Source organism: Ailuropoda melanoleuca, chromosome 2 (genome assembly GCF_002007445.2).
Source record: "Ailuropoda melanoleuca isolate Jingjing chromosome 2, ASM200744v2, whole genome shotgun sequence".
NCBI lineage: Eukaryota > Metazoa > Chordata > Mammalia > Carnivora > Ursidae > Ailuropoda > Ailuropoda melanoleuca.
The window spans coordinates 140,044,358-140,061,315 of NC_048219.1; the positions used below are offsets into that span (position 1 = coordinate 140,044,358).

The window sequence follows — 16,958 nt, forward strand, 5'->3', positions numbered from 1 at the left end:
TGACTCTCGATTTCAGCTCAGGTCATGATCTTGGGGTCCTGAGATCAAGTTCTGAGTGGGTCTCTGTGCTCAGTGAGGGGTCTCCTTGGGATTCTCCCTCTGCCTCTCCCTTCACTGCTCTCACTCTCTCTCTCAAATAATTTTTTTTAAAAAAGAGAACTTCCTTTTTATTTTACAAATCAGAGTAGAATACCTTGCTTCTCTTTCTTTTCCTGCCTTAGACTTCCACCTTGTGGCAGCTGCTCAGTGGCAGGGATGCCTAAGTAGCTGTTCTCTCCCTTTTTGGGGGGTAATTCATTGGCGACAGAGAACATCTTTAAAACCTGGCCCATCTTCTGTTTTTCTTTGGCTGCCTTGATTCTGCATTCTAGCTTTTCATTTGGAGTTATAGTAGAGCCACAGTGAATCATGGAACAATTTGTCCTCTTGCCATTTTGTCTTCTATCAAAAGGAAAACAAGTCTTAGAATAAAGAAACATCTATTCCTTGGGGAGGGGGGCAGAGAGAGAGGGAGAATCTTGAGTAGAGCACCATGCAGGGCTTGATCTCACCACCCGAGATCATGACCTGAGCTGAAATCAAGAGTTGGACACTTAACTGACTGTGCCACCCAGGTGCCCCAAGAAACATCTATTCCAGCAGATGACTTAGGCTTATGCTATTACACATGGTTTTAGGAACTGTTAGTATCATTGTTATCACAGCAGCAGTAGTAACACTCCTACTGTTGTTATGATGATGCTTGGCTCACATTTGTTGAATTATTTAATGATAAATAATAAGTAATAAATTATTTGAGGTACTGTTTAAGCACTTTATGTGAATAAACTCACTTAATAAGTTAATGATGAAAATAATTACCTACAGTTTCATCTTTCCTTCTCCCAATTCTCTATTTGTACATTTATTATTTCCTCTTTGGTTTACTTATCTGACTATTTCTCTAAGGTTTTAGCTGTTTTCTTTGGACATGGATTTCTGCAGATTTGTTCATGACCAACCAGTTTCATTTTTACACCTTGTATTTTTTAGGGGGAAATACTTCCCAATCCATCAGATTATAAATCTTCACTCATTGCACTGACTGCTCATAATTGGCTATTTCGCATATCAGCAACTACTGGAAAAGTCCTTGAGAAAATATATCTTGCTTCATATTGCAAATTCAGGTATTAACTGTGACTTTATTACTCAAAATTTTATTAAAATATATAAAATATAAATATATATACAAATTTGAGACTTGTGGCCCAGGAAATTTCAAGTTTTGGGTTTTTTTTTAAGTTTCCCATTGTATATCTGGATTTCAGTTTATAAACCTTTTCTCTTTTTCTCTCCTTATGACTGCATTTGAAGATCTGAAGATACAGACCCTTTATCATTCATTTTTGTATCACTCATAAGTAACTAACCTTGGCAGATATCTCTCCCCACCCTTTTCAGATTTCCCTCCTACAAGTAGTATTTTATATGTTCTGCAAGTAGTATTTTATATGTAGGGTTGCATTTCATGATAGGTTTTCCTGAAGGCTATTCTGTTTCAGTTAAATCCCCTGCCTAGTACAGTCTAAGAACTGTTGTTTTTTTTTTTTTAAAGTGGTCTCTACACCCAGTGTGGGGCTCAAACTCATGACCCCAAGATGAAGAGTCCCATTCCGGCTGAGCCAGCTGTGTGTCCCTGTAAACTGTTATTTTAACTTAGTAGTTTTATATATTATATATAGGCATATTGGGAGTGAATATATGCATGTAGAATGTGAAAGTAACATTTTTAATGCTTTTTGTAATGTTAATGTCCATTTTAAAGTAGGAATGGCCTTTTGTTTTCTAAGTTTTGAATATTGTTTGATCAAACACAATTTTTATTTATTGACACTAGAAGGATTAAAATTAAATATATATATATTTACTTTTTATTTATTTATTTACTTATTTTTTAAAGATTTTATTTATTTATTTGACAGAGAGAGAGACAGCCAGCGAGAGAGGGAACACAGCAGGGGGAGTGGAAGAGGAAGAAGCAGGGTCCCAGCAGAGCAGGGAGCTCAATGCAGGGCTCGACCCCAGGACCCTGGGATCAGGCCCTGAGCCAAAGGCACACATTTAATGACTGAGCCACCCAGGCATGCCATATATATATATTTTTAATAGGAATATATCCATGTAAGGATGTAGAGGGAATTTTTAAGTTATTTGTTTTTTAAAATAAATTACTTTGTTTTTATAATTTAAATGAAGAAATGTCTATTTATGAAATATCTATATTTTGATTATAAGGAAACTTACCCAAATGAATAACCTTGTCTTCATTCTTTTATAAGATACCTGAGCTGGGACACTCCTCAAGAAGTCATTGCAGTCAAGTCAGCTCAAAACAAAGGCACAGTATTGGCCCGGCAGGTAGACATCTTTAAATATCAATAAATAAATCTTTAAACTCAGTAAGATGAGGAATTTGTTTCCAGAGAAAATTGTCTGCAAATTTGTTAGGAAAGAATTAATGATCTTGGATTTCTGAAGAATAGTATAAAAGTATAAATAAAAAAAGAATGGTATAAGAAATGGTATAAACTTAAGAAATACCCTTTGAGCCGCTTTGGGGAAGTACAACAGATTATTTTACATTCCATAGTGGAAAGAAATTGACAGAACCTTGTTCTTCAAAGTAAGGGAGCTATATTTTTCAAGCAGAGAAATCACTCCAGCTTTATTGATAGTTTTTTCTCATTTCATATAGACATGTCAGTGTAATTCTACTTTCAGATGATGTGACTATGATAACTCAGATGATGTGATTATGATAACTATGATTAGGCTCTTTATTATTAGAATTCCAATTTATGATATAATTTATATTACATTAATATAATATATGTATAACAATGACAACATAATTATATATGATATATATCAGAAATATATATTAATTTAAAGTATATAGAAAATGTTTTATTATGCATATAAAATGTTTTTGTTTACAGTATATAAAATATGTTTTGTTGCTAAGAAATGTTTACTGTTAATGTTTATTTTTATTTTTTATTTTTTTATTTTTATTATAATGCGGGGCTTAAACTCATGACCCCGAGATCAAGACCTGAGCTGAGATCAGGAGTCAGACACTTACCTGACTGAACCACCCAGGCAGCCCTGTCTTTACTTTTATAGATTTTTGTGTGTATGTGCCTCTATGTTAAAGGGCTGAAGGTTTAATGGACATATTTTGTACACGTATGCTTTCCTGTTTAAGTAACTTTGCAATGTAGATAGATGTTTTCAATTCATGAAAACATCCACATAACTGTATGCTAGGACAGATGGATGTTTTCAATTCATGAAAACAGTGTTTCTGAAATTCTTTTGAGAGCTGCCTGTAATTTAATCTTTCCTTTTAGGCAGGCATTCAACAGCCTGTTTTGCTATACCTTGCAGTGTTCCATGTTTTACCTTTTTCACTCATAGGGATTCTGGAGATCAACAAGAAGGTAAGGACTTACTTCTTATTTAATTGTAATGTTAATTTTTTGTCAAAAGATGTGATGTCAATGTATGTTTGTTTATTAGGTGTTTTGATTGCAGATGTTCCTCTGACTGTAAAAAGCTTTCTGATCTTGTTTGTTTCATGTCAGAATACATGAGAATGTTTCATTTAGGGAGAAAGCCTAATCATCCTTTCATCTTTCTGCATGTTCTTATGCCTTTCAAGTGGATAGTGTTGAATACCTTTGGTGTCATTAACAAACCACTACTTTATAAAATTATGAAATGAGTGAGGTGTTTTTTTTCAGAGGGATATTCCAAAACTTGTTAAAATGACCATGAGGAAGATGAAAAGCTACAACAAAATGAATCATTTTAATTGCAAGGTATAAATCTAGAATTTGTTTTATGATACATAAACAAGGCCTATAATTAAATAGGTGAGTTTTCCAGCTCATTCAGTTATAGGTTTTATTCTTGTCATTTTTCTTGATTTATGGTTTGTTATATGGGAGGAAAGAAAGGACATAGTTTCTTTGAGTAAAAGAATCAATAGCCTCCTACTTTCCATTAAAAAATTGTTACTTAGTCTGGGTGGGTAGTTATTTATTGGTCTATTCTACTAGTCTTTAAGCACCTCAGGTAGTACTGGGGTCAGATCTTCAGGGTCCACTAAGAGTCATTAGCAAATAAGATGAACATATTAAAAAATTTTTATATAAGCATAGTATACTAACCTACATAATGTGAATGAGTAGTATAGTATCAGTTACTTATTTATTGTTTTGTGCCAGGCACTTTGAGTAGTTTCTAACTTTGTAACATATAGTGGGTTCAACTAGGAAGTTAAGCAGCTACCCAAATTGTAAGTAAATGGAGAAGCTGAAATTAGAACCTAGATTTGACTCCAAAGTATGAACCAAATTTTAAAATAGAGTGGCTACTTTATTAGTGTACTCATTAATTGAAAACATGTTTGAATTACACAAGTCCTCCTTTCAAAGTGGGAAATAAGGATCACCAAATAAAAAATCATGAGCTAGTCAAGATTGAAGCAAAGCATAATTATCTCTCTAAGAGATGACAAGAAACACAATTTAGGAATTTAACTATTTTCTTTGTGCTTGTGGATTAAGTAGTTGTGTGTGCTTATTACAGTCTACAATAGGAATGAACACTTAACTAAACCGTGAATTGTTTCTATTTATTCTTAGATGCCTATGATAATCATTGGAGGGATTTGGTTTTGATTAGGGTTAGTTGGAATTGAAGCATATCTTCCACTTACCATGTATAAAAGACTACCCAGGGACCAAGCTCAAAATGTACTTTAAGCTAGTTATTGGGGTAGTAAATCTTCACTAAGTAATTTGTCTTGAATAGAAACAGAAACAGATTTTCACTTAATTTCCACTCGTTCTTTCATTGCTATGAATATTTGTCTATGTTGGCTTTTGTTAAATATTAAAATAGGCACAGAATCAAGTTATTTTATCAGAGCTCTGTGGAGGATTATGACAGGATCCAGTGCATAGAACAAAAACAGAAGGGAACAAAGAGCCAAACAAAGCCTTACTCAAGGTTAGCCAGGTTAAATGTCTGTATAGGTGCTTGCTTGATTTTTAATACATTAGGTTTTTATATGACTAAAAAATCAAGCAGTATTAGATATTTAAGGAACAAAGTAATGATAAAATTCTGGAGTTGGTAGTTTTTCTTTAGAAGTGCTTTTTTAGAGCCAATCTTTTCACTTTCAGCTAAAAAATCAGTCTCTTTATTACATCTTAGCATAAAGAATAGGTCCCTATATTTATTCTACTACACATATCCTGCATGGTAGAATTAGATCATCTCAGTGTATGCCTATGTCCACGACGAATAGGTTGTGTTATTAAAAGATATTGACAAAACTGTAAAGCGATTGGATGAAGCAAATGAATGCTGCTGAATCATTTTGAGGGTTAAGTGCTGCACTCCCATTAGTGCTCCTGTTCGAGACTGTAGTGGCCTACTACCCTAATGACACTTTAACTTCAAGTCTCTAAATTATAATTAAGTTATAATGGTAGGCAGCAGTGTTGTAGTGGTGACCGCTATTAAGCAAATGCACAAACCACTGTGAACACTCAGAGGATTGGCCTTCTGGTCTTTTCTCAGGTGATATCTACCTTTCCCCTCAGATTTTTGGGAACGTTACAGATGCTACCTTGTCTCATGGAATACTGATTGTGATGTACAGCTCAGGACTGGTCAGACTCTACAGCTTCCAAGCCATCACTGAACAGGTAAAGAAGACTGAAATTTGCCATATTATAATAACTCGAGGTTTGGACTAAGGTATGATTTTTTTTTTAAATGCTTTTAGAGTAAGACACTTGTGTAGATTTCAACTCTACAAAACTGTACAAATGCAGAAAGACAAAGTAACCTTTAAAAGAGGGGAGGGAAGATAAACAGAAAGGCCTTTGAGTCAATAAAGATATTTTCTCTGTCATATACATGTGAATTTGACTTTTTCTCTCTTCAGACAGCAAATAAGTAGGTGCTAAAGCCACCGTTTTTGTTTTGTTTTGTTTTTAGTTCATGCAACAGAAACTTGACTTAGGGTGTGCATGCAGATGGGGTGGGACTGCTGGAACTGTAGGAGAGGCTCCTTTTGGCATTCCTTGTAATATTAAAATCACAGGTATGGCTACTATATAGCATTTTTTTCACCTTAAAAAATAAGTGGTCATATAAATATTTATTGTAATCATCCAGATGTTTTCTCATAATTTAATTATAAACTCAATTCATTCTACTTCTATACAGCATATTCCTTGCTATTGAATAGATAATAACAAAATCTATCAGTTATTCATTGAACTGAAGGCCTGGGGATACTGAGTCTTGTTTGGCTTTTAATTAGGGGAAGGTGAAACCCAACATCACTGGTAAGAGAAATGCAAATTAAAATTATCATAAGATATAGCTTTTCAGATTCTCAAGTATCAAAAGGTTACATAACAGGGTTATTAAAAGTATAGAAGTATATAAGAATATAACAGTATATTCATTTATTGTTGGGGTCCTTTGCAGAGGACAGTTTGTCATTTTGTGTCAAAGCTTTAAGGTGTATACACCTTGCACAATTCCATGTCCAGGAATTTATGCCAGATATATTCACATGTGTACAAAATGACAGATGTACAAGTACAACATTGTTTCTAGTAGCAAATGATTGGAAATAACATGTACATTGGTAGGTGACACTAATATTATTTCATTGTTTGGCTGTATCATAAATTTAATTGTTAAAAAGAATTTTTTTTGCATTTATCGAGCAATTCCCAATATATATTACTACGTGATAAAAAGGAGTATAAAATTGTATATAAAAAGCTTCATTTGTATAAAGAGTTCATATTCACATGTTAAAAGTGGACGTATAAGCATATGCTTTTAGATTTGCTTGGAATATATGGAAGGACACCCAAAAACCTGATAAATAGTAGTTACCTCTGAGGGATACGGATGAAAGGAAGACTTAGTTTTCATTATATATCTTATGATACTTTTTGAACGTGGTGCTTACATTGTGGTTCCTTGTGTATGGATGTGCACACGCAGCTCCTTGAAATTTTAAGAACTTGACATATACCGTTTTATTGATGAACTCTAAATTTGTTGAACCAATTCACTAGTTTGGACATGTAGGTTGTTTTTAATTTTCTGTGATTACAAACAACATAAGAATATTCCTGTAACTATTAATGATTCTTCCCCGAGTCATTTATGTCATTTGGGGTGGCAGAATGGCCATTTGAAGGATTCGGTCATTCCTTCTACCCTTAATAACTGACATTTTTCTATAAATAAAAACTTTCACTTGTCACCTAGGGATGAACTATAATTCCTCCTAAAAAGTCAAAGTAAATACTTATTCCTTCTCTTTAATTATCAATATTTGAGCAAGGAGTTGGTGTAATAGTTACTTCCAATGGTGGCAAAATATTTTAGAGATCAGCACACATGTATAATCACAATAGACTCAAGGATTTTTATTTATTAAAAATTATACAGTTACAGTCATTATTCTTAATGATGTTCAAATTGCCCCAAATTTGGCCAGCGAGACCTCCATTTTGACATACCCCAACAGTCTTGGAGAATTTCCTTGCTTTCTGGAACAATAATATATTCCAGGTTTATCTTTTACTTTCCTTATCCTAGATCCGACAAGGAGCATTTTAGTAGAGAATATCATCATAGACTATTCGTTTCCTAGGGGGCTGTGACAGCACAGACTGGTAGCTTTCGAAAACAGAAATTTAATCTCTTACACTTTTGGAGGCTAGTCTGAAATTAAGGTGTTGGCGGAGACAGCCTCCCTATGAAGACTAGGAAAGAATCCTTCCTTCCTCTTTAGCTTCTGGTTGCTGCTGACAATCCTTGGCATTTCTTGGTTTGTGGCGGGATAACTCACATTTAGGCCTGTCTTCACATGGCCTTCTTTACTCTGGGATTTGGTACCCACCCTTATCCAGTTTGACCTCTGCAAAGACCCTGTTTCCCAATAAGGTCACATTCACAGATACTAGCAGTTAGGACTTTGACTTATCTTTTTGAGAGACACAGTTCAACCCACAACACAGACCAAGATCTAGTTGTGCTCAATGCAATTGGTTGTCTTTATTTTTTGGTGAACAGAGCTGGGAAATACATTAAAACAAAACTTCTTTAGTTCATTCTCATATTTCCAATTTAATTGTTCCTTGATTTTATATTTGTATTTCTTTTGGCCCACTGAACTTCTCGATTCCTAATAAAATTTTATCCTATTGTATATGTGATAATCTTAAAGTTGCCGTATCAGTGCTACTACTAAAAACTATAGTGTGAAGGTTAAGATTTCTCTACAGTTCCTTTTGTCCTTATTGTAGAGCCCAGTAAGTGTACTACAGAGTAATGTGTTCAAAGATTATTTGAAATTATTTTTCTATATGATTAGGTTACCAATTTTATGTAATTAGATTCATTTGTTTTAGTCTTTCAATTTTAGGTTTGTTTTTCCCTTTTAACTTTATTCTTGAAGTTGTAAAATGTGTATATTTCAAAGATCAAAACTATATAAAAAGATGGTGTCTGAGAAATTTTGCTTCCATACATAGGCCTTTTATTCGTTACTTCCCTTCCCCCTACCCCACCCTACCCTGCCCCTATAAGTAATCATTATTTTTAGTTTCAAGGTTATCCCTCTGTTGTTTGTTTTTATAAAAATAAGAAAACGTGTGTATGTATTCTTTAAATATTACCTTCTTTCTTATACCAAGTATAGTATATCATATACTCTGTTCTGTACCTTGTATTTTCACTTAATGTGAATCTAAATTTTTTAAACATTTATTTAACAGAAGAAATATATTAGATTAACTACCTATTTTTCTTATTGAGATAAAATTGATATGTATATATAACATTAGATTTGTTTCAGGTGTACAGCATAATAATTTGATTTTTCCCAGGACAAGTCATCTCCACTTGCCAGTGATTCTTCATAATTAGGATCTCACCTAGGCTAGACACTAGGCAAAGAGGGATTCTTGATGGTTTTAACCCTTAGCCATATTTGTCCCAGGAGCTTCCTCTATAACTGTAAAATGACAAATAGAGGCTTTAGTGAAGTATACAGTGGCCACCTTTAACCAAACCCAACATGCAGTCAACCACAAATTTGAAAGGTGGCCCTCCAAAACCAAATGGTCCTTGACATCCTGACTGTAGCTCAAGAAGAAACTTAACGCTAACATTGAGACTGAATATTTTGTATATATCCCTGATGAGTCTAATGTATTCAAAGTTTTAGCAGACATGCACGCACAAATTAAAGCAATGCCTGACTCCTTTAATTCTCCCAGTGATTGGATTTCTTCCTGGTTTAGCGGAAATGGATAGTCTTGATGCAAAACTCTTCTTTTACTAGCTGTGATAATAATTATGCTAGGTCTTTTCCTTTATCGAGGGAGCTACTGTTATTATATGCTCTGCATAAATATGTCAGATAAATTATCTCAATGGAAACTGAGGAAGCATCTTATTCTTATGAGGCCTCATGAGTGTCTCTACCACAGTCTGCCACTAGGGGCCGTTCATTTAATGAGATAGCTCAGGAATTTTATGCCTCTCGATATGTAGGACCTATAATCTCTTTCAGCCTGAAGAGCTACAGAAGATGAGACCTTCACCCTTCAACACCCCTTAAGAATTAGGATAAAAATCTCATAGTAGGAAATGGGAGGGAAACTGAAGGGAACCCCATGTGAGAAAAAGCTGTTTTTTTGCCTTTGCTTCTTTTCCAGTTTCTAATCTTGCTAGGACCTACACCCCTACCCCGCTTTACACATGCCTTATAATGCAAATAGTACATGTCCTTCTAAGGGACAAATACTTAATGATTTTCTAGAATAAATAACATCCAAGGAAGGACTAGGTGAGAATGACTGGACGAAGCTATCATAGGTGCATTCCAGACCACTGGAGCTAAACATCTCCATGCCAAGACCCCGTGGCTCCAAGGAATAACACCTGAACCCTCGTCTTTGTTTTAAACAGTTTCTGGATCCCTGAGAGTACATGTATACCAGACAACCATCCTCAACAAAAAACACCAGACCCCAAACAAAGATGAGATTCATGTTCCTTTCCTTTCCAAGTCCCGTGGAGTGTTTGTCTGTACCTGCTTGCTCCATATTTTCAAAAAACTCTGCTTTCACCTCAAAAAAATATATATATTTTTGGGGCGCCTGGGTGGCACAGCGGTTAAGCGTCTGCCTTCAGCTCAGGGCGTGATCCCGGTGTTATGGGTTCGAGCCCCACATCAGGCTCCTTGCTGTGAGCCTGCTTCTTCCTCTCCCACTCCCCCTGGCTTGTGTTCCCTCTCTCGCTGGCTGTCTCTCTCTGTCAAATAAAGAAATAAAATCTTTAAAATATATATATATATATATATATTTTTGTATACACAACTAGTGTAAATCTACGTAAATCCACAGTAAATCTAGTTACCATTTTTCACCATACAGTTGACCCCCTTCACCCATTTCACACACCCTTCAGCCCCTTCCCCTCTGATAACCGCCAGTCTGTTCTCTGTCTCTATGAACTCCTGTAAATAATGCCGCAATGAACATAGGGGTGCATATTATCTTTCCAAATTAGTGTTTTCATTTTCTTTGGGTAAATACCCAGTAGTGGAATTGCTAGATTATATGGTAGTTCTATTTTTAATTTTTTTGGAAAGATTTTATTTATTTATTTGACAGAGAGAGAAAGAGAGAGTGCACAAGCAGGGGGAGTGGCAGGCAGAGGCAGAAGCAGGCTCCCTGCTGAGCAAGGAGCCTGATGTGGCACTCAATCCCAGGGCCCTGGGATCATGACCTGAGCCAAAGGCAGATGCTTAACCGACAGCCACCCAGGCGTCCCCCATTTTTAATTTTTTGAGGACCTTCCATAGTGCCTGCACCAATTTACATTCCTAACAGTGGTACATGAGAGTTCCCTTTCCTCTACATCCTGTTGTTGTTCTTTATCTTTTTGATAATAGACATTCTAATAGGTGTGAGGCAATATCTCATTGTGGTTTTAATCTGCATTTGCTTGATATATTCCCTATATTTTAAAGTTACAGCAAAATCATATCCTATTATAGCCATTCTTTTATAAACCGTACAACATTTTGTACAATTTATATTAAAACTCTGAAGTATCATTGCTTGACCTTTCACAGACTCAGAGCATTATAATAATTATTCTTTTTAGTGCCTCTCTTTCCACAGTCTAGCCAGTAGGAGCCCCTTTTGCTGGTTCTCTTATTCTTTTAACACTACACTGACATCCTTGTAAATAGTCTTGATAGCAATAACTGGATGGTTCAGACCTATCCTAAAATCTCTTCACCATAAGACATGGAATCAGCTACTCTCAGAATTTCTAGGACTCTTTAATTGAAAATAGAGATCAAAATTCAGGCTCTTGAGGTTAGTGGGGACCCATCAGAGTTGTGATGATCAGAGCCTTGCTGCTACTTTGGGGCCATTTTTAGCAATGCTGAGAAAGCATTTCTTTTTAAATACATCTTTTTTGGATTGACTTTTTTTTTCCTGTTGTTCATACCTATTTTATATTCTCTGTGACATACCTACTTGAAATTTTAACCCCAAATTCAAACTCTATTTTTTCTTTTTATATTTTTTTCCTCATTCACCATCATTTGATAGCTACCATATTATCACATATGATGTTTGTACTTTTTTCATAATTTACTTAGTGATTTTTTCCCCTCAGTTTTCTGTTGGGTTCATATTTTTCTTAGTAAAAAGACTTCTTTATATATTAAGAATATTACTCTTTTCCTAAAAGTTTTCTTTAAAGCACTTTAAGTATATTTAATATGTTTATACTTGTCTCTTTCTCAGGATTGTCAGTTTGTGAATTCACTTTTCATTATTTTTCTCCTATGTATAGCACCAAGTAGTAAATTGTCCTTATGAAGAAGCCTAATAGAGCATATACTTCACTTCTATATGTAACATGTGACTCTTGAGTGAATGGTCTTCCTATGGCAAGCCCCTTCACTGACAGTGATGGCCTCATAACCAAAGAGTATACTTTTAAGGTAGAGGGGTAAAAAAAAAGGAGTCATGGGGCGCCTGGGTGGCTCAGTCGTTAAGCGTCTGCCTTCGGCTCAGGGCATGATCCTGGAGTTCTGGGATTGAGCCCCACGTCAGGCTCTTCCACTGGGAGCCTGCTTCTTTCTCTCCCACTCCTCCTGCTTGTGTTCCCTCTGTCACTGGCTGTCTCTCTGTCTGTCAAATGAATAAATAAAATCTTTAAAAAAATAAAAAAAGGAGTCATAGATTAACCACCTGCTGAAACAGACTGTGTGATTTGCGGTGTTTCCCAAGAACTGCCCAAATGCTATTCTGGTCTTCTAAAGCTATAGTACCTTCCACTTATGACTAGATGTATCTAAACTAGTTAACTTGTCTAAAGATGATACTAGTAGTAGTGGCTACCCTTTAATAAAGCTTTCACTGTGATAGGACCTATCCTAAGTGGTTACATTCGTTATGACTAATATCACTTCTACACTGGAAATCTTAAGACTCCTCTGATAAAGTTTGCTAAGTATAACCTGTTAGTCTGGAATATGGAAGATCTCTTCCTCACATCTGAAGGAATTATTAAGCTTAATTACCTATTAGGATTGTTATGAGTGTTGGAAATAGTATCTAACCCGGAGTCAGATATACATGTCTAGTAAATGGCAGCTGCTTTTATTAGGTGTACTTTGCCATTTTTTCCCGTCATAAGCACCTTCACCCCACTTTTTATCTCCACTCACCTGCAGGTCACACATACCCTGAAAACAGATGTCTGGAAAGTTGACCTCATAACAACATTTGTTTCCTACCAGCTTTCTCTTTTCTTAGCAATCAGCCTCTTTCCTGATTATATTTCCTGAACATAGTAATTTTTCATTAATGGAAATTCATAGATGGTGCATGCAAAGAAGGGTTGAATTCAGTTCATGAATGTTCCAAGGCTACCGGAACAGAGAAAATAATAAATTCCTTTTGCCCATCTCTGCAGACACACCACCACTGCTCTTTGAGGTGTCCTCCCTGGAGAATGCTTTTCAGATTGGAGGCCATCCTTGGCACTACATCATCACACCTAATAAGAAGAAACAGAAAGGAGTTTTCCATATTTGTGCCCTGAAAGATAATTCCTTGGTAAATCATGAGTGATCAGACTTTTTAGTAGTAAATTTGTTTCAGAAATTCTTCATTTTCTACTTCTATAATAAGAATTCCTAAGAATTAGTTTTTATTTGTATTAATAATTTGTAAACAATGTTAGGTACAGAAGAATACAAAGAATATAACAAACACTTGGGTGTACTACCAAGAATTTAAAAGCATTAAGATTTGAAAATTTTTAGAAACCAAAGATTTCTCATGGGATCTCTGCAAAACATCTCTGAAGCTCCATAGTGGAAATTATTGATGGAATATGTTCAGGCTGCCTCTGAAATTGCTGGTGCAATGTGTAGTTGGTTCTGTTTTTTTATGGTTTGCTGCTATTGGCTTTCCAGAGCAGAACCAGGTACTACTCTGTTGGTCACAATATAACCATCAAAACACTTCGAATTTTCAAGAACTATGTTAAGTAACTTATGGCAGAATAGGAAAAAATGTACATGGTAAGACAATAGAAATTTCTACCCCTTGAATTAATTTTCTTTATTTTCTTTTTGAAAATTATTTAGGCATGATTTATCAATTTAATTTAATTTAATTTAATTTAATTTAATTTAATTTAATTCATTGAAGGCCTAATATGTGCCAGGCATGGCTGGGGACATATTCCCTTCCCTCAAGTTGCTTACACTCTTGAAAACACACGTGTAGATAAGTAAGATGCAGTCTGTTAAGCACAGTGATTAAGGTAAGTGCAAAGAGCAAGCGCACAGGGATTGGTGGAGGGGTTCCCCTTTGCTTTGTATTGCTGAGTTAGTGTAATTTATTTCTGTAACCTATGTATTTGATATATAAAATATATAGGTTCAGCTAATTCCACACCCATTTCTTCCAGGATTGTGCTCAATCAGTCACTGTTGGACTCAGTGGCTTTTAGTCATAGGCCACCTTTCACCACACCAAAGATCAACACAATCTTGGTTCCAGTTATCTATTTCCTTTGATGTCACTTCCAAGGAACACTATGTATAGTGTCTTCTAGTTTTCTTTTGTGGGGACATTGTCCCCTTTCATTTTTTCATTTACCTATCACATGTGACTGCTCCTGTTTGGCCCAGCCCAGTGACATCTTCTTTTAGAGTGGCCTCTCTAGGGGCTGTTTCCTGTCATGACAAGTCTGTGATTTGATTGTTCACCTCTCAGCCAGTGAACGTTCTTCAGCCACCAGGACCTGTCACATCTCTCTTTCACTTAACTTTTCCATCCAGTCAAACCCTGTATGATTTACATTCTGGATATTTAGTACATATTCTTTTTATATAAGAATTGGTAATACATATTAGTGTGTGTATGTGTATAAAATGGCCTCCAACATCCATATCAAGCGTGTCTGTCAAGTACTCCCCTTCTATAATAACTGATTATAACATCTAGTCATATCTATATTTCAACATATTCATAAATAATTGCCGAATCCAGGGGAAGTTTTAAATCCCTTTGCCAGACAGCTTTGCTGTAGTGACATTAACTTCAGGATGCATTTGCCTGTTACTTTGCCACCTGTCAGAAGAGTAGATAACCCAAAAACACATGCAGCCAAACTGAAGAATTCAGAAAATGTTTCGTAACTTTCTATTAAAATGAGCTTTAAAATCTAGCATTCAAGCACATAACAAAACTACAGAAGCTGGTAATAATGCTGCCTTATATTTAACACAAAAAGAGATAATATTTCTTTTGCATGTTATAGGAATTGTAATAAAGGGAATTGTTTAAAGAAAGATGCATGTACATGTTTTATTTTAAACAAAGGAACATCCAGAGCTAATGTATTCTTGGACGTATTAATTTCAGTAGTTGCAGCCAAGGTGTTTGAATGGATTTCCTTATATGTACAATGTAATAATACCACCATTCCTATTAGAAATTATTAGAATACTTATAAAAATTTCTGAAAAATTAAAACATTCACTAACACAGAAAATGTGTTAAATTCCATTTTTTTTAAAAAGCATGGCATACAAACACTTGTGACATAGCCCCCACCTACTTCTCTAGTCATTATATTACTTTTGTAGGAGCCAAAATTAAAATTTTTATTCATGTGTATACATGTACATGCTATATGGATTAAAATTTCTGTGTTTTGTGTTTTGCCATCTCTTCTTTTTCACCATTTTGTGCTCATCCTTTAAGGCTTAGTTTAAGCTTTGTTTTTTCTTCTAATATTCTGCTCATGTGGGTTGGATGCTTGATAACATCCTGTGCATGGTTTGATTACTTTGTTTTCTACGCTTTTTGTTTGTTTTTGTTTTTGTTTTCTGCACTGTCTTATTTCTGTTTATGTTTCTGCCTCCCTTCTTGATTATGAGTTTTTGATGGCAAGAGTTATGTTTAGTTCATGTGAGGTACAAACACCTAGTGTGATACTTAAAACATAGTGTCCTGTCAGTATATGCTAATGAAATTGGTAATTAATATTTAAAAAACTTTTGTAAGTATCTAATAGGAAAGGTAGTATCACTTCATTTTACATTGGAGAAATTAAATGAAATCAATGTATCCATGCTGGTATTAGTCCCCAGTGCTCCCGTGTATAAGGTAAAACATTTATGTACATATGTGATCATATATCATGGAGGTATCTTTTTCTTTATTTTAATGTCTAAATGTCCTACCATGAAATAAATCTCTACATGCCTAAAAGGCTAAGCAGTATTAGACCATTTCTTCATTATTAGAGGTTTACATCTGACTTATCCAAGGAGATTATATGACCTGTTTCTGAGATTTTGGGTTGGGTTGCTTGTTTATCTTTGTGCTAACCACTCCTTTTGCCAGTTTATTGGGGATAGGCAAGGGAGGAAGAAGTTATAGGGAGCTGTGTGTGCATGATTGTACAAAGTTATGTCATGGTACAAGTCCTTGAACCTCAGAATCAGAGCAGGTGTTTAGCACGTGTAAAACATTGAGCCAATGATTTATCCTTTTTATACATCTGTTTCCTCATCAAAGTGGGGATGATAATATATGCTTTGAGTGTTGTTAAATGAAATGACTCTAAAACACCTACTGACACAATTAGATGCTTGAGATATGGTAACTGTTAAGTTATTATTTGTCAGGTAAATTGTATGGTACAGGGTGAATGTTCTGGATTTCTCAAGTATGAGTGTCCTAATTCAATTCTTACACATATCCCAGTTCAACTATTGATATTTTCTCTTCCCTGTACCTTTGATTTACTGATCTATGACTGATGTTAGATTTGAAACCTTATTTTATTTTCCCTTAATCTTTATTTTCAATATTTTTACCCAACTTCAGGCAAAAAATGGGATCCAAGAAATGGAATGTTGTTCTCTAGAATCTGACTGGATCTATTTTCATCCCGATGCTTCTGGTAGAATAATACATGTTGGCCCAAATCAGGTCAAGTGAGTATTTTTGTGAGTTACTTTAAAGTGAAAAGTAGCTTTTGGAAGCATTTATCGGCAAGTTTATTTTTGCCAGCTACCTATTGATTCAATTATAGAAATAATTAGCTTGTTACAGGTTGCTTCCTCAGAGACTGGCATCTAGAAAACTTTATTTTTCAGCCTCATCATTGTATATATCAACCACTCTCTATAGATACTACATAAATTCTTTGATGGATGATATATGGGTAAAAGGAGATTCAGATTGGCTTGTCCTCATCATGTTTTAATTCTTCAGGGTTAAGGAGAGAAATGATTTGTC

At 35.1% G+C, this 16,958-nt stretch overlaps 1 protein-coding gene across 3 annotated transcripts in view; it reads left to right on the forward strand.

Annotated features, from left to right (window-relative positions):
- DCAF17 (DDB1 and CUL4 associated factor 17) overlaps nt 1-16,958 on the forward strand; it is a 40,278-nt gene that overhangs the window by 10,908 nt on the left and 12,412 nt on the right. For 2 of the 3 annotated variants that reach the window (XM_002923913.4, XM_034654730.1), the window contains 7 exons: nt 1,033-1,169; nt 2,322-2,400; nt 3,396-3,485; nt 5,661-5,765; nt 6,061-6,166; nt 13,108-13,250; nt 16,545-16,654. In XM_002923913.4, the coding sequence (XP_002923959.1) occupies nt 1,033-1,169; nt 2,322-2,400; nt 3,396-3,485; nt 5,661-5,765; nt 6,061-6,166; nt 13,108-13,250; nt 16,545-16,654 (770 nt within the window). The remainder of the gene's footprint in view (nt 1-1,032; nt 1,170-2,321; nt 2,401-3,395; nt 3,486-5,660; nt 5,766-6,060; nt 6,167-13,107; nt 13,251-16,544; nt 16,655-16,958) is intronic. The other variant, XM_019804509.2, reaches the window with a different exon arrangement.